The 18,816-nt window shown below is 40.7% G+C and overlaps 1 protein-coding gene across 2 annotated transcripts in view; it reads left to right on the top strand.

Annotated features, from left to right (window-relative positions):
• The window catches only part of LOC123504946 (putative neural-cadherin 2), a 188,683-nt gene that overhangs the window by 122,159 nt on the left and 47,708 nt on the right, over positions 1-18,816 (top strand). For both annotated transcript variants that reach the window (XM_045255904.1, XM_045255903.1), the window contains exon 3: positions 10,276-10,395. In XM_045255904.1, coding sequence (XP_045111839.1) covers positions 10,338-10,395 — 58 coding nt within the window. In that variant the 5' untranslated portion in view covers positions 10,276-10,337. The remainder of the gene's footprint in view (positions 1-10,275; positions 10,396-18,816) is intronic.

Raw genomic sequence — 18,816 nt, 5'->3', positions numbered from 1 at the left:
ATGTCGCGTATGTTTGGCGGATAGTGATTTATGTGCCTAATATGCAGAGTTAGTCCGTGGCGAGTGTTCAACATGACATTTTACGAGGGAATGAATTAATTGCGTGTGCTGCACCTGACCGCCGACACTCTGATAATTACTAAGGTCGTGTTTAATTCCCGCCGCCGTGAATCGTTAACTTTGATTTCGCTTTCAAGTGCTCTCTACTTTTCGTAGGTAATTAACTCATGAAGGTGCAAATCCTGGGCTCTGGATGGGATCTGATGCCGGACAAGCTACTCACACATACTAACTGGTACACACGCATCCTGTCCTCTCAACACACACTCTCCACGCAGCTGTTTATCTTCCATCCACAGTCTGGCAGGTGGCTGAACACTTAGAGAAGCCCGAGAAAGGGAACCTATATTCATCCTACCACTTGGAATCCCCTTTGGTGCGGCAGTGAGTGACTGGCTCGGTGAGTGTCAGGGACGCTGGCCAGATCATTAGTAAGTTCAGAAATGCGATAGACGAACCAATGTATTATTTTGGGTACTACCGGAGAATTCTCGTGATGTTAGTATTATATGAACTGGAATTAGGTTAATCTAAGTATATCCTTGAAACGTGTCTCCCTCTGGAATTCCTAGTCTATGTCTGTATTTCCTCCTTTGTATGACTTCATTTCTTTCAAGAGGGAGGATTTAGGACGCTTATTCTCTGCTATTTGATTTTTTTTTTTTTATTTGGCATCACTTTGAAAACTGGTACTGCAATAAGCCTTTCCTCTTATTTATTCTATTTCTTCAAAAAAAAGCATTAGCAGATTAACACAGATGGACACACATCTTCCTTCCTTCCTTCCTTCCTTCCTTCCTTCCTTCCTTCTTTCTTTCCTTCCTTTCTTTCTTGCTTCTTCTCTTTCCTTCCTTCATTTCGTGCATAATTTCACTCACACACACACACACACACACACACACACACACACACACACACACACACACACACACACACACATCACTGCTAGAGCCAGGCAATTACTGCAAACACGTATACTACCTATCACTATTCCGCGACAAATGTCATGCAGAAAGTTCGCATTTTTTCATTATGAACTTTAAAGTCATACATCATACAGGGGCATATTTTTAATGAACTTTGGAGAAGAGAGAGAGAGAGAGAGAGAGAGAGAGAGAGAGAGAGAGAGAGAGAGAGAGAGAGAGAGAGAGAGAGAGAGAGAGAGAGAGAGAGAGAGAGAGAGAGAGAGAGAGAGAGGAACAATACTTGATCTCACATAACTAAAAAATATTACACTGACACCAAACTATCAGTCAATAACAAATCCGATTACTGGCACCATCGACCGAAATAACAGACAAAAAAAAGGACGCACAAACACACACAACGCGCGATAAAATACATGCCACTGTCCATACACCAACACACTATCGGTCAACCTCTATTAGTATTTCTGTCGCTCCCACGCTCTTCATTTTTCAATTTTGCATCGTTTATCTATATGGGTGAAAAGAAGCGAGACCAATGCTACTAAACTCGTAAAATGTTTAGCCTTATTCACTCACTCTCTCTCTCACACACACACACACACACACACACACACACACACACACACACACACACAAAGTGATACTCATACACAGCAATTTCTTTTTAGGCAAAACGAAGCAATATCGACGTAATTGCAAGTCCTCTTCCTATTTCCCTCACCTATTTCATTGCCTTCGCATAGACCACGCGCCGCCCACCTCTCTCCCTCTCTCCCTTGTCGTCAGTACCACTTCTCTCTTCACCTCACTCAACCTGACACTCACTCTCCACTTCCGACTTGCTTCTGGCTCCTCGGTTCCGTGAAGATAAGATAACTGTGAGAAAAATGCCAAAAACGTTAATGCTCTTCGAAGATATCAGATGAAAGAAGGGCAGAAAAAAATTGAGTGAGGGTAAGAGAAATACCAAAATAATAACGTTTCCGAAGATATCAATAGAAATGGGATAGAAAGAAAAAAATAAAGATCAGAGAGAGAGAAATAGAAAGATAATAATGTTTTTTCGAAGACATCAATAGAAATGGGATAGAAAAAATAAAAGGTGAAGGATGAAAAGCGACAAAACTGTAAACCTTTTCAAGAACAACACTAAAAATGGGACACAAAAAAAGATAATGGTGAGGGGCGAGAAGTGACAAAATAATAAATAATAGGTCCATTTTTTTTTCAAGGGTATCAATAACAAAAAATAAATAAATAAATGTGTTGTTTTAAGATCCAAGTGTCAAAAACAAGTTGAGAGCCCCGTGCGTGCCTGCCGTGTGTGCTGCATTGACCTTAGTGACAAGTACATATAAGCCTTTTCAAGTATTTACCCTCACAAGTGTAGTGTTTTATTTTGCAACACCAAATGAAAAAATATATAGAACCGTAATATGTACTGTGAAAAAATACACTTGTTTGTTTTGCACTTTTATACTTTTACTCGTGCTTGTTTGTTTGTTTCTGTGTGTGTGTGTGTGTGTGTGTGTGTGTGTGTGTGTGTGTGTGTGTGTGTGTGTGTGTGTGTGTGTGTGTGTGTGTGTGTGTGTGTGTGCGCGCGCGTGTTTATGTGTGTGTGTGAGACCATCCCACTCCCACGTGCCACCATTAGCACCATTAGCACCGGTAGATGTGTGTTGTTTTATGGGGTGCTTACATTATTCCCGACACACACACACACACACACACACACACACACACACACACACACACACACACACACACACACACCGCGTAGTGTAGTGGTTAGAACGCTCGACTCACAATCGAGAGGGTCGGGTTCGAGTCCCGGTAAGCGGCGAGGCAAATGGGCAAGCCTCTTAATGTGTAGCCCCTGTTCACCTAGCAGTAAATAGGTACGGGATGTAACTCGAGGGTTTGTGGCCTCGCTTTCCCGGTGTGTGTTGTGTGTTGATGTGGTCTGAGTCCTACCCGAAGATCGGTCTATGAGCTCTGAGCTCGCTCTGTAATGGGGAAGACTGGCTGGGTGACCAGCAGACGACCGAGAAGGAGGAGGTGAATTACACACACACACACACACACACACACACACACACACACACACACACACACACACACACACACACACACTTTACCTACGTTTGAAACAAGGAAAATTTTTTACTCTTTTTATGAACGCAGTGTGGTCATTTCAAGTTAATACATCTAATTTTTTCTTTTCTTTTTTTTTTTTTTTTTTGCATTTTTTTACTCACGTGCCCGGCAAATACATAATGAACATATTGAAGGGCAGCGCGTTTAAGTCATTTCCCCCTCAGAGTGATGAAGTAACCTCACATTCTTTAGCACGAAACAATGAGGGTAATAATTCAGTTTTAGGTGGTTACGTTGCGCATCTTTTACGAGTAACGAAACGCTTTTCTTTTTCCTTCAATTTGTCTTTTTTTGTTGGGAGTTGAGGGGGAGGGACAGGGAGAGGGACATGTGAATAGACAATATTTTCAAGTGGTAATATGTATGTATATGCATGTGCCTTTTTTTTCAATATGAATGCCAGGCTGCAAACTGAATTTTTCTTTTACTTTTACTTTAACACGAGAGAGAGAGAGAGAGAGAGAGAGAGAGAGAGAGAGAGAGAGAGAGAGAGAGAGAGAGAGAGAGAGAGAGAGAATTATGATTGCAGCTTCCTAATCATGTAATCATGACTATGTATTTCCTATTGTGAAATATAAGCACGTCTATGTTGGATTAAATTTATACATATAATTTTCATGCGGCGTCACGAAGCAATGTTTTCTTTTCATCTTGCATTACATAATAAATCTTTCTACAAATCCACGCGTTCATTTCGCGCATTGCCGAGCCGCCGCCGCCGCTGCTGCCGGCACTCTCATAATGGAACAACCACGAACCATATCAAGGCAGAGATGTACTGCACCTATGTGTGCTTTGTACTAATTCGATTTTTTGTTCAATTATCTTGCTAGGTCCTTATCTGTTTACTGGATTTAATATACCAGTTTGTTTCCGAGTATTATTTTGAATTAACTTGAAACTTTATCAACCATTATTTCTCATTTTTTCTTCGTCACTCACTTATACGAAGTTTTTCAGTCATTTTTTTTTTATTTTGGTATTTTTCAACTCACTGACTAATCACAACTTGCCTTTCTTACGAACAATTAACTTATCTGACTCATTTTCACATGTTCGCACCTTTACACAAACACTATTGTTCATTAACGTGTTTAACAAGCACAACCGAATTAGAAAAACACTCATTTAATATTTGGGTTAATTAAATTTCATGAAAGGTATCAACAAGTATTTACACGCCTATTTTCATATCTATACCGTGAATTACTAAAGAACAAAGCTGTTTTGTCATACAACGCCAATCACTAGTCCAATGGCAACCCATGCACCCGTCAAGCCTCAGCACCTCAGCCCGTTAAAATGCAGCAAAATGTGTGCCATTATTAATTCTGTTTTCTAGTAGTACGTGCTGCGGTGTGTGTGTGTGTGTGTAATAATAATAATAATAATAATAATAATAAACGGTTTATTAGTTAGGCAATGTAAAAAAAATACACTGAAAATGTACAGGGGGGACATTACCACAATGAACTAAAAATGCTTAACCTAACTATGGATAAACTTAACTTAACTGTGTGTGTGTGTGTGTGTGTGTGTGTGTGTGTGTGTGTGTGTGTGTGTGTGTGTGTGTGTGTGTGTGTGTGTGTGTGTGTGTGTGTGTGTGTGTGTGTGTGTGTGTGTGTTGAACAGGGCGCATTTAGGAGAGCTCTAGTTCCGGGTCCGCTAGTGTCGTAAGCGTCTTCCCGCACCACCTGTAAACATCACGGTAACGGTGATGTGCTAACGCTTAATGAATGCCCCGGGACACCACAACTCTGCTACAATAGGAGGAGGAGGAGAAAAAAATAACAGAACGAGAAGAGCCAAGGACCAATGTTAGTGGAAAGCGAAAATGAAAATACAGATGGCGAGAACAAGAGGGAAAAGGTGGAGAAGGAGCAGATAGTGGTAGTGGTGATGGTGATGGTGATGGTGGAGGAAGATAAAGAGAAGACATATAGAACCAACAGTTAACAGGAGGCAAAGAATATCTTATATACCAAAATAAAACTATGAATTACCTGAGAGCCACAAGAGGAGGACCCATCAAAGTCAACCACGCCTACTACTACTACCTCTACCACCTCCATTACCACCACCATCACTACCATCACCGCCACTACCACTACCACCACGACTACCGCCACGACTCCAACCTCCGGCCAGCATCGCAGGGTATCACGCGTGGAAACAGAGTGCATTATGCCGTGTTAATTAGGGAGGACTGCACTCTGCCAAATGAAGTGGATAATGCCGTTTTTACGCTGTGGATAAAATTTGAATATGGTGAGCGATAGTAGGCGTAAAGAGAGAAAGAGAGAAAGAGAGAGAGAGAGAGAGAGAGAGAGAGAGAGAGAGAGAGTACATACATGCTCGACCTGCCCCTTCCATTATGGGTTATATAGAAATATAGTTTAGTGTGTGTGTGTGTGTGTGTGTGTGTGTGTGTGTGTGTGTGTGTGTGTGTGTGTGTGTGTGTGTGTGTGTTTCATTGTTTGATCTGCTGCAGTCTCTGACGAGAGAGCCAGATGTTACCCCACGGAACGAGCTCAAAGCTCATTATTTCCGATCTTCGGATAGGCCTGAGACCAGGCACACACCACACCGGGACAACAAGGTCACAACTCTTCGACTTACATCCCGTACCTACTCACTGCTAGGTGAACAGGGGCTACACGTGAAAGGAGACACACCCAAATATCTCCACCCGGCCGGGGAATCGAACCCCGGCCCTCTGGCTTGTGAAGCCAGCGCTCTAACCACTGAGCTACCGTGTGTGTGTGTGTGTGTGTGTGTGTGTGTGTGTGTGTGTGTGTGTGTGTGTGTGTGTGTGTGTGTGTGTGTGTGTGTGTGTGTGTGTGTGTTTGTTTGTTTGTTCACTTGCAGGTTCTAAATTTAACAGTTAATATTAAGTACAAGCGTATATAACACCATTTATATTCGCGTACATATTATTAGCTTCTTTATTTATCTAATTCTTCATCATTTCAGCACAAAAACAGCCCGGAAAGAGCTCACCACTTTGCTCGACGAACTGTTTGATGCCGCGTTAATAATGTTCACAATAATTTATGACGCACGGCGATTAAAGCGTGAGAGAGAACAGCAAACCACTGAATTACAACGTCACAAAAAACGCATGGTAATTAAAGGGCTTTGAGCACACGCACAATAACAGGCGAGGCAGCCGTGCGATCATCCCTGCACTGTGAAGCTCTTTTATATCATGTAATGCTATACTATATTATATTTATCGCTGGGGACCACCCAATCATCTTCACCTGCGTTTTATACAAATACATTAATTAATTCATTAATTACATCATAATATATATATATATATATATATATATATATATATATATATATATATATATATATATATATATATATATATATATATATATATATATATATATATATATATATATATATATATATATATATATATATATATATATATATATATATATATATATATATATATATATATATATATATATATATATATATATATATATATATGTTTATGGTTTCAGCACACACACTACTGCTATTAACAACTAATAACAACAACAACAGCAATATTTATAAAAATAATAATAATAATAATAATAATAATAATAATAATAATAATAATAATAATAATAATAAAATAATTATAATAATTATAATAATAATAATAATAATAATAATAATAATAATAATAATAATAATAATAATAATAATAATAATAATAGTAATAATAATGAAAATAATAATAACAATAATATTAATAATAATAATAATAATAATAATAATAATAATGATAATAATAATAATAATAATAATAAAATAAAAATTTACATTTGACAGCCTATAATATAAACTGTTGTTGTTTCCATAAACGTCGCCGGAGACTGGCATACACTCCCTAAATTTCAATACTCTGCTAAAAGGTCCAAAATGTAGCACCTATTTAGTTCAGGGGCAATGGAATGATGGAGAGATGGAGAGAGAGAGAGAGAGAGAGAGAGAGAGAGAGAGAGAGAGAGAGAGAGAGAGAGAGAGAGAGAGAGAGAGAGAGAGATTTATCGGGTAACAAAATAATGAACACGTACTAACAGTGATTACGTGTGCTGGGGAAGTAGAGTTACGTTGTCGTTGTCACGTGTCTGCGGACCTGAGCTTGTAGTAACGCTGGCACACACCCTCTGCAACACTGACAGAATACTAATTACGTAGAGAATGATGCACATGAGCCTGGAACCAGTAAAAACAGAGAAAGAAGCCCAAAACTGCTGTTACTTTTACTCTTCTCTAATTGGATGCTTTCCCAGTTGATAATGTATTTTTTCATCCAGTTATAATTAAAAATGTCAGGTCAGATACTATATTACATTATGAAATACAATAATTATACTTGAATTTACTGTATTTAATCATGAATATTTTGGTTAATGGTAAGGAATACGCAGCGGGTAAGCGCCACGGGGCAGCAGGCAGTGTACACTACACTGCCGGATAATGAGATGCGGCGGTGCTGGTTACGTGTTGGTGGACGCTTAACTCCTGCCTATCGTGTTCCTCTATCATGGCACGCTGTAACCATAAACATCCTACTGAATTAATGATAACTCACATTTACGGCGCACTACACAGAGGGAAATAAATGCGCACAGCCAAGTTACCTACACGAGGACACTCCACTCCCACTTTCGTGCTCCTCTAACAAAATGCGATGAAATCATGAACTTCGAACAAACTATCTGATTACGTACAATATAATACAAGAATTCAAAAGAAAAGCGTTGTAATAATGCAAGAATATATAATTTTATAGTCTTCCTCTGACAAATTGCAACGGTATCGTAGATAAACATTGCACAAAATAAATGGAAACGTACATTCATGCTGTATTCAGGCAAATATTGTGGGCATCAATCAGTGTTACATAGCCGTGAATACTTACACTTACACAGCCTTCCTTAGATTACAGGGACGAAACCATATACAAACCAAACAATTACTCACAACATGCTCCGGAAAAACGAAAGAGAAGGACAAGCTTGCGTTACATGCTGATGGGTTCATAGTCTTCCTCAGGCAAAGCACAAGAATTCATAAATACATTACATCATTACGTATAGTACATTTTTTTAGTACTTTTAGAGAGAGAGAGAGAGAGAGAGAGAGAGAGAGAGAGAGAGAGAGAGAGAGAGAGAGAGAGAGAGAGAGAGAGAGAGAGAGAGAAGGGAGGGTAGGTACATAAATCCACTTCATAATTTCATACTCATGCTCATGTATACCAAACTTCTTCGGCCTTCCTTAAAGCATAACACCATAAAATCACGAGCAAAATAACTAATCATATTCAAAACATTCGTAATACCCGCAAAAAAATTAAACTCATTTCACACAAAAACCCACGTCACGTATCTTTAAACACCCAATTTATTTATACTTACCCAAGCAAAAAACACTATCAAATCATAAGCAACTCAGAGCATCATTACCTACAGTACACGCGACACAGCTCTGGCAGGATGAGAGAAAAAGAGAGAAAAAAAAACTAGCACTCTCCTCAGCCCAGGTTACGCATGGCAGGATATGAACTCCAAATACCTTCATCCCGCCCTGGCCGAGCTATGCACTAGGAGCTGGCTAACTTGGAAATTCAAGGGCCCATGATAAAACACGAATTAAAACCGTGCGGGTGTGTGTCTGTGTGTGAGTCGAGGCGGCGCCCGGGAAAGGAGTTCATTACGGGAGAGTGCCACCACATTTTTTCCCCTTCCCGACACCTAATGTATGGCAGCGAGGCCTGAAAACGACACTACCTGATGCCAATAACCTTAAGGGCCCGTGACGAAATTATCCCCGGCACAGCACCGGTGGCAGCCAGATTCTTATTGACCGTCGAGATGAAATGAAGGAGAAGGAAGACGAGCTGCACTGAGAGGAGAAGAAGGAAGAGGAGGAAGAGGAGGAGGAGGAAGAGGAGGAAGGAGGAGGAGGAGGAGGAGAAGGAGAAAAAGAAGAAGGAGGAGGAGGAGGAGGAGGAGGAGGAGGAGGAGGAGGAGGAGGAGGAGGAGGAGGAGGAGGAGGAGGAGGAGGAGGAGGAGGAGGAGGAGGAGGAGGAGGAGAAGAAAAGAAGGAGGAGGAGGAGGAGGAGAAGGAGGAGAAAAAAGAGAAGAAGGAGAAAAAGGAGGAGGAGGAGAAAAAGGAGGAGGAGAATGTGGAGAAAGAGGAAAGCGACGACCAGCAGTGGAAGAGCGACGAGGAGGAGGAGGAGGAGGAGGAGGAGGAGGAGGAGGAGGAGGAGGAGGAGGAGGAGGAGGAGGAGGAGGAGGAGGAGGACAGTGGAGAGTAGAAAGAAGGGCGAGCAACGTGAGAGAAAAGATAAAAATAAGAAATGAGAGAAGAAATATTAGGAAAACTGAGAGGAGGAGGAGGAGACGGGTGAAAGCAATGAGAGTAGATACGTAACATAAGGGAAGATGGTGAGACAGGAGAAAGAGCAAAGGAAGAAGACACGAAAGCGAGAGACGAGAAGTATTCATTAACGGAGGCATAAGTAGAGGTAAGTCACGAAGGGCGAAGGCAAGGAAGAAGGAAGGAATTTAGACGAAAATGAGAAGTAGGATAAGGAGAACAAGGGTGATGACGACAAGGATTACAGTGATGAAGGCGACAATTACTACATTCCCTTATCCACTTCAAGCCGCCCGCCGCCCCTTCATGGCTGATCCCCGGAAATATAACGTCACTAAATCTTATATTACTGGAACACCGTTGATGCTGATACGAAACTGGAGCTTGGTAAGTGGACAGTGGGAACACACACACACACACACACACACACACACACACACACACACACACACACACACGTACATACCTACCGATTTTACCATCAACACTCTCTTTATTCCCTTCTCCTTATTATTTTACTCCTCTCCTTATTACTTTAATTTAGTGTCCTTTGCTTCAAGTGCCTCTTAACGTTCCCTCTTCTTTAATATCCCTTTCACTCCTTCATCCATTTTCTTTTTCTCTCTTTATTTAGCTTCTTATCCTTTCCTTCTTCTTTTCCTTTCCATGTCTTTTCCTTCCCCCTTACAGTTTCCCTAGCGCCCCTCCTTAATGTGGTTTCTTCCCCCAACAGGTTCGGGCGTGGCGGGGTGCAGTGTGAGCGTGTGTGGGTGTGGGCGGCGCCTACTCCTCACCATGGCCGTGAACGTCCTCATGCCCCTTCTCATCCCCCTCGGCGAGCAGATCACTAACGGTACGTGTGTGTGTGTGTGTGTGTGTGTGTGTGTGTGTGTGTGTGTGTGTGTGTGTGTGTGTGTGTGTGTGTGTGTGTGTGTGTGTGTGTGTGTGTGTGAGAGAGAGAGAGAGAGAGAGAGAGAGAGAGAGAGAGAGAGAGAGAGAGAGAGAGAGAGAGAGAGAGAGAGAGAGAGCAGTGGAATTTATAAATTATGTAGTATATCCAAAAGAAAATAAATACACAAACATGCATAATATCTGATCTCTTATAATACTTAAAAAAAAAAACTGAAATGAAGCAACGGACTAATTCCTTTTTTTTTTTATGCATATTTGTCAACTACACGTGTACACACACACACACACACACACACACACACACACACACACACACACACACACACACACACACACACAGTCAAGGAAACAAAAGATGCCAAGACAACACAAGCTAAAAGAATCAGAGGAGCCACCCACCCTGAGTTAAGGAGCGAGGCAGGCAGGCAGCGACACGACAATGGGAGGGAAGGGCAGGAGGGGGTGAGGGAATGAAGAGGCAACAGGAGAGGAAGAGAGGAAATAGCAAAGAGGGTGTTGACAGGAAACGTGACACAATAAGGAAAGAAAGAAGAGCAAGGAGTGACAAGCATGGAGAGATGGAGGAAGGGAGAGATGGAGGGAGAAAGGGAGGAGCTGGGGACATGGGAATTATGAAGAAAGGAGGTCAAGGTCCACTTTACTGAATCAGTCTCATTTACTGGTAAAGAAACAGCACACCCACTCACCCATCCACCCACCCACCCACACACACACACACACACACACACACACACACACACACACACACATCAAAGAGGATTCAGTAACTTTTTATCAACCCTAAACTTTAAGATTGGGTATTTACAGAGCCAGTATACACGAGTTATTAAAGATACTTAGCTCCCCTCGTGTCCTCAGGTGAAGTGAGAAGGGTAGGACTTGAAGTAAGGGAGGGCTAAGGAGACAAAGGTATTTATTGTCGGTGGTGGGGAGTTGTTGTGAATACGGAGCTGGGAAACGGAAGAGGAAAAAATAGAAGAGACAAGACTAGACTACATTTCTTTCCTTGGAATAGAGTGGCTTGTCACATAGTCTCGTAAGGGTCAATACTTCTGCTGGTATTTGTTTTCCTTTTGTTCCTCTGTGAGACGAAAATAAAGAGGAAAAGTTGGGAAAAAAAACAAGAGAGACATTCGCCTTTACTGTCCTACATTTCTTACGTGAGACTAGTCGTAGATAGCGAAACTTATTACAAAAAAGCCTCGTATAGGTCGACAGGTCTACTGCTGTTAGCCCTTCCTTTGTGTTCCTTTATGAGGGGATAGTAGCTGGAGTGAAAGTAGTGAGAGTAATAAATGGGGCGGCAGAGGAGTGTTTACACCATCAACACTCAGCTCTGCCAATACCCAATAATAGTTTTCACACTGGACACGGTCTGCCTGTGGATTGCATGGAGCACCGGGTTACAGATTAGTGCTCCATTTCATATTACGTTAGAGTACTATTGGTTTTCACGTGTTCCATTAATTTTCCCGACACTGGATCTAAATTACCTATTGTTTGAATTTGAATGATCGAATTCCCCTGGGCGCGCCTCTAGAGCCGCCACACTAGACGATTTTCATTCTTGCGTTCAATAATCACACAACATGAATAACAAACAACAAAGCGACCATGACACTGCGTGGCCTCTGTGCATGACCGGTTACTAGAAGGTCAAAGAATGTTCAATACAAGTAAAACCTCGCACTTTTCATGGCAATTAATCCACTGACGAGAGAAGGAAAGGAAAAGCAACAGTCAAAACTTATGAATACTATGATTTAACAACGAACGATATAGATGAAGCAGATACTCGGAGGTACACTCATAAAGTCACAAACAACATTTTAATTAACATTAAACAAGATAAAGCTCCGACAGGATACATCATTGTCGAAAATCAAGTATGTATTAGATTCACTACAAAGGAGAATGACTTAAAAGATACAGGAGATGAGAAGTATTCTTTAAGAAAATGAGATTGAAAATTTCAAATATACATTTATTATATCAAGAGGGTAAAGTTGATACAATAATGGTGAAATAAGAAAACAGGATTAGTATTCAGTATACAGTACAAGAAATAATTGGTTCAACCTTGAAAAATATATATTTGAAAAATGAATTGCGGGGAATTAGTTCTCAGATAAAGTGGTGGATGAATGGAATAGACTCAGTAATCAAGTTGTTAGTGATGAATCTTTAGGGAGTTTTGAAAAGACATCAGACAAATTTATGGAAACAGATAATAGGTTTGTTTCATACAACTTGGTGATATTTTGTAACTTCCTTTTTTTTATGTGCCTAGATTATAAAGTAATGTGACCGACCAGAATATCCAGTGAAGAGGAATTGCATTATAAAAGCAGTGAGTCTGTGAGAAATTATAAAACCGGTGAGTGAAGTTATTTCACAGTGGATAAAATAGCACAGAGGCAACAACAACAACAAAGTTTCCCCGCGCCACTCAGCAATGATGTAGAAGTCAGTAGAAATGTTAAGAGGTGTAGATACGCTTGCTGAACATATTCTTCTTTTTGACTGACGAGAACAGTAGGTTTGCATCTTCACATATTACAGTCCAGTGACAAATAAAATTTTGTAATGTTCATAAACCAAACTTCAAATATTTTTAACATTGAGATCAATGTTCTTTGAATTCCAAGGGTTTTAGTCCAGTGGCTTAATGGATTATACTTGTTTTAAAAAATTTCTTTTATTTCGATTACATTTATACAAAGAAATTAGTAGCAACATTCCAGCCATTTTTTTTTTTTTTTATAGTTATTCTCTTCACTGAAGCCGTTACTCTTAGCATGTCTCACGCTTAAGTCGAGTGACCTCTAGAGCAGTAATTATTTCATCTCTGTGCCAGACTGTTTAGAATGGAATTAGATAACTGCTGCAGTCGCCATAATCCTAATAACAGCATCAACTCACCATGCCTGCTCTAGTTTAATCAATAAACTACATAGAACTTAACTGATCGTCTCATTGGGTTTTTTCCTTTCTTTTTTCCAGGGAACGGGATTGTACACAAACTTATATATATATATATATATATATATATATATATATATATATATATATATATATATATATATATATATATATATATATATATATTACTTTTCTTTGTGCCTTTGGTCGCCGTCCCTCACACATGAATAATAATAATGATAGCAATAATACACCACTGTCTTCTAAAAGTGGCAGTATTCTTCCTTTACTATCGTTTGGAGTACAAATGACTCCAATTATAGAGAGATAAAACAAGGCCGTCTGTGTGGCGTGTTGTTGTTGCTCTTTTTGGCGCAGGTGTTCATTGCAATAATGAATGAGAGAAACAATTACGAGAGAGAGACAACTTCAAAGGATCCTGCCAACCCAATACGTACACCTGCTGCAAGCGGTGGTTATGGTAGTAGTAGTAGTAGTAGTAGTAGTAGTAGTAGTAGTAGTAGTAGTAGTAGTAGTAGTAGTAGTAGATGTAACGGTGGTGGTAGTATAAGTATGGTAATGGTGGTAGTATTAGCAGTAGTGGTAGTAGTAGTAGTAGTAGTAGTAGCAGTAGTGTAGTAGTAGTAGTAGTAGTAGTAGTACCAGTAGCAGTAGCAGTAGCGGTGGTGGTGCCGGTGGTAGTAGCGGTGGTGGTGCGGTTGTGTTAGTGGTAGTAGTAGTAGTAGTAGTAGTAGTAGTAGTAGTAGTAGTAGTAGTAGTAGTAGTAGTAGTAGTAGTAGTAGTGATGATAGCAGCATCAGCAGAAGTAGTGCCGATATTAATTGCTGTCGTAGTAGATGTAGTAGTGGTGGTGGTGGTGGTGGTGGTGGTGGTGGTGGTGGTGGTGGTGGTGGTGGTGGTGGTGGTGGTGGTGGTGGTGGTGGCGATGGTGATAGTGATGGTGGTGGCGGTGACGATGGCGGTGGCGGCGGCGTTGGCGGCTGTAGCAGCTGTACAACATTAGCCCAAAACTCCCCCAACAAGCGAGTGTTCGTACGAGTATACGAGGCAGGCACAACTTCCATACTGTGAGTCGCAAGCCGTGTACTATAAATCACGGTTTTATTCAGATCAGTGGCGTTAAACATGAAGCTGAAGTCAAACATACGAGAACATGGTCCGTACACGAGCCACTGAAAGTCTAAGTAAACAACACTAACAAATCTACGTTCCGTCAGTTAGTACGTAAACTTTTGATTTCTATTTTTCCACTCTTTTTTCTTCTTTTTATTTACTTTTTCCTTCCCTACCTTTGATCAATTCTTTGAAGGAGCAGCTGTTCTGGAGGGCAAGCCTTTCCAATTTGGCAGGCGAAGCGAGTCAGCCTTTCACAGGAACGTTGGTAAATTTTAGTGAAGCAATATGTCACACGGCAGTAAATTCCAGATCTTTAAAACATTCTCAGATATTCTTCAACATTTTCAACGTCTCTCATATTTTCTTTCTTTTTTCATGAATTTTCAGCCGTTTCTTTTATTCACGAAGATGCATTAAATATTCATCTATAACTCTTACTGAAAGGACCTCTCGTAATGAAAGAATGGAAGTGAACAGTATTTATCGATACTTACGACATTCACCTTTCACCAACATATGGAACTGTTTGTGAAATAGATATAAAGAAAATAAAAACAGCAACCGAGAAAGTCAACTAACTCAGCTAAAACAAAATCAACATCACCATCAGACAAAACAAGAATTAGCATCATCATTGGATCTATAACCTTCACGAACCGCCTTATAATAAACTCTAAAGCAGCTGGCAATGCATACACTAAGCCACCACATAATCTCCAATAATTATCATCATCACCTGCTGCGGAATAATCATCGGCAGCAGAATAGTCACGGTCATCGATAAATCTATTTTTTCATCACGGTAAAAGCTCAGGCCTATAAAAGATAAATGAGTGAACATTAGTAAGGAAGTATCATAGGTTTAAGACACGATCATAAGGCAATGTTACCTGATCACCCCGCGAACAATAGCCTTGCAGGTGTGAGCCGGAGAGAAGGGGAAGGACAGGAACGCCAGCCACACCAAGCAAACACGGTTGATCACGAGGGATAATATACTGCAACACTTCTTGGCTACACCACCACTACTTTTAAAAGGCTCTAGTTCAATTTACACGGATTTTCAAAGCTGTTTTTTTATGGTTCTAAGTAAAAGATAACATTTTTTTTGTACTATTAACAGTAGAAACACTCTTGAGAATCCGGTTGATCATCTCTGTGGCCTTTGAAATTAGTTGTGGTGAGGGTAAAGACTGATGCGACTTGCTATCCTTTTAACACCCAATACTGAGTGAGTGTAACGTGAGCCCAGCAGGTTCCGCCAAAGATTTACTGACCACGAGCCAAAAGTTTCCATAATTTATTGTGTTATATCGTCATTTATTTTGTTAGTCAGTCCGTCTCTAGGTTAGTCGGTCGATCTCTCTCTCTCTCTCTCTCTCTCTCTCTCTCTCTCTCTCTCTCTCTCTCTCTCTCTCTCTGGAAGTAAAGACCGTAATTTAGTGGATGTATAGTCAGTCACGTTCAGTCTCTCTCAGTCTCTCTCTCTCTCTCTCTCTCTCTCTCTCTCTCTCTCTCTCTCTCTCTCTCTCTCTCTCTCTCTCTCTCTCTCTCTCTCTCTCTCTCTCTCTTCTCTCTCTCTCTTTCCTTCAATTTACTCAGTAACCGCGGGACAAACGAGCCTTAAAAATCACTGACTCGGCAATACCTCTGAGTTAGTCTGGGCCGCCCAACAACATATATTTCCTTACTCTGGTATATTGGCTGCTTGGTCGGGAGGAGTAAATGCCTCTGTGGTAATACGTGTCTCCTTGGTGTAGTGGCTGACGCATCTACTTGGAAATTCGCTGACTCCAGTTCTAGTCCAAGGTCAGAGGGAATAAATAGGACGCAGACTGGATCTAGTTATTCATGTTTCCTTTCAAGTTGGTCCGTACATAATCATTATCGAAGAGGACTTGGCAGAGATAAAGTCTAGTGATGCGGGTGCTATTGTCGAATTAGTTTCCTCATCGGTGGACCTGTTTTGTGTGTTCTTTTTACTGTTGGCATCGGTATGTTCGTTCAGCTTCTATGATTCCGATATTAGAAGACTGTCCAAACTTTATTTATTGGCATCGGTCAGGTACCCCTCCACTCCAGGCCACCCCGACAATCCTTCTTATAGGTTCCCTCCATCTAGTTCGCTATCTCTAATTATATTTTACTTGTTCAACCTGTTAAGATGGTTCAGATGACTGACATTTGTATTTATGAGAGCCGCGACAAAGTTCTAGAGGTAAAATAGCTTGAAAATAATAAAAGGTTACAGTAAGTGACATGAGAACCTAGGGAAATAATTATTCAAATGTGCACAGCTGATGCGCATGAAAATTAACGTTTCCCACTTTTCTCGGATGAGAAATATACCTGTTTGATGCTGTTTTGCTTTTTCATTAAGTACTTCATTAACTCGGTGCAGGATATTAATTGTTGCTCTTAAAACATTATACATACGCGAATAACACAGACATATTAATCCTCTGGGTCATCTGGCGCGAAACCGTTGCACTTTGTAAGGTCACAATTGGAAACACCAACTTGTATATGAAGCGGATCAGTTTTATCGCCACCTTAATCACCAATCGCAAAACTTACGGTAAAACTCCTCCACTCAACCTTATTACGTACATACCCCAGAGACGCAGGGACTCCATCGCTCCAAGGTCTGAAGGATAAATATAGAGCCTTAATACTGTTCCTCTCCCCAGTTATTTTCTCTTTGTTGCAATCATTTCTTGTTAGTTGTTTATACATGAATATTTATCGATGAAAGAATGCTGGTGTATCCACGCATGAACTAATATGTATCATAGTGTAGTGTATGTCGTTTGTACATTGATACCTCCAGCAATATGTTCTCCTCCATTCGTCATGTGAGTGTTCAGAGAAAATCGCCACCCACATGAGTCTCAAAGCAATAACGACCTCAAGTTTACTTCACTTCATTTTACCTCACTCATTTCACTTCACCTCACTTCTAGGATGATTGTGACCTCAACGTAGCAGCGTTTAATCACTCACTCACTCGAACTTTCCCCAAACTAGTCAATTAATCAGCCTGTCAATTAGTCAATCAATAAATCAATCAATCAACCAATATATTAGTAAGTCAAAGTACTTCCTTTCCCTCCTTTCCCCTCCTCTTCTATTCCCTTCTCTTCCCTTTCCTTCCCTTCTTTCTTCTCACTTTAGCATAGGATAATCACTCCACCATGCAAAGATCCTCCCAGTAGCTTTGTTACTGTGTTACAATAGAACAAACTTGCAATTTTATCCACAACTGTTCTCTACTCGCCTCAATGATTCATGTGACCTTCCAACCTTAATCAAACTTCAGTCGCAGTAGTAATTTTCCAACTTACTTCAACAACGTCCACACTCCCCCAACACATACACCAATGATCCAATTTCTTTCACCCGTCAAAAGTTTATGATAATTCTTCCTTTTTTTTTCTTCCACTTTATTTTTTCCAAGGCCTTTCTTCTCCGTAGGCTAATCCTCCTGTCAGCCTTCACCGAATTTCCCGTCTATCCTCCAAAGGCCGCCAGAGACTAGGGGAATAATAATGCGCTAACCCCTCATGAGTTTCCTTATCATCAACCGACCATTTCTGAGGGTGGCGTGGTGTGGTGAGAATATTACGTGTGTGTTTGTTTGCAAGCAAGTTCGCGGTGCCTCGTCTATTGTCAGTTTTGTCGTGTTTGTTTCTTTCTTTTTTTATGAACGCGATTCGTGTGTTGCGCGAATACGTGTTTTTGTTGTTAAATTCAATCGGATATTACACAGTACAGAATTTTACTTATGACGTCGTTGTTGTTGTTGTTGTTGTTGTTGGTGGTGGTGGTGGTGGTGGTGGTGTGTGTGTGTGTGTGTGTGTGTGTGTGTGTGTGTGTGTGTGTGTGTGTGTGTGTGTGTGTGTGTGTGTGCCAATCTGTATCACACACACACACACACACACACACACACACACACACACACACACACACACACACACACACACACACACACACACACACACTTCTAAAAACATTTCGTTCAATCAACCAGTTTCCTGACACTATCCATCTTAATAACTTATAACATTTTCATTAAACTTCGAGGCAAACTATTTAAACTGTTCATTTCCACAGTTTCCGGAGCTACTTCAATTTGCTTAAGTCTGCACCTAATGCTGGGTGTCTATCCGTGCTGACAGACATGGCGGGAACCTCAATCCCTCCTCGATCCCCCTCCTTCATGCTGGATTACACTCTGAATCAATAATCTTAAGATCGGGCGTCGGGTCGGCTTAAAACTTCA

This window comes from Portunus trituberculatus, chromosome 17, assembly GCF_017591435.1.
Source record: "Portunus trituberculatus isolate SZX2019 chromosome 17, ASM1759143v1, whole genome shotgun sequence".
NCBI lineage: Eukaryota > Metazoa > Arthropoda > Malacostraca > Decapoda > Portunidae > Portunus > Portunus trituberculatus.
The sequence above is the reverse complement of the archived record's forward strand: the minus strand, read 5'-3'. Positions and strand labels throughout refer to the sequence as shown.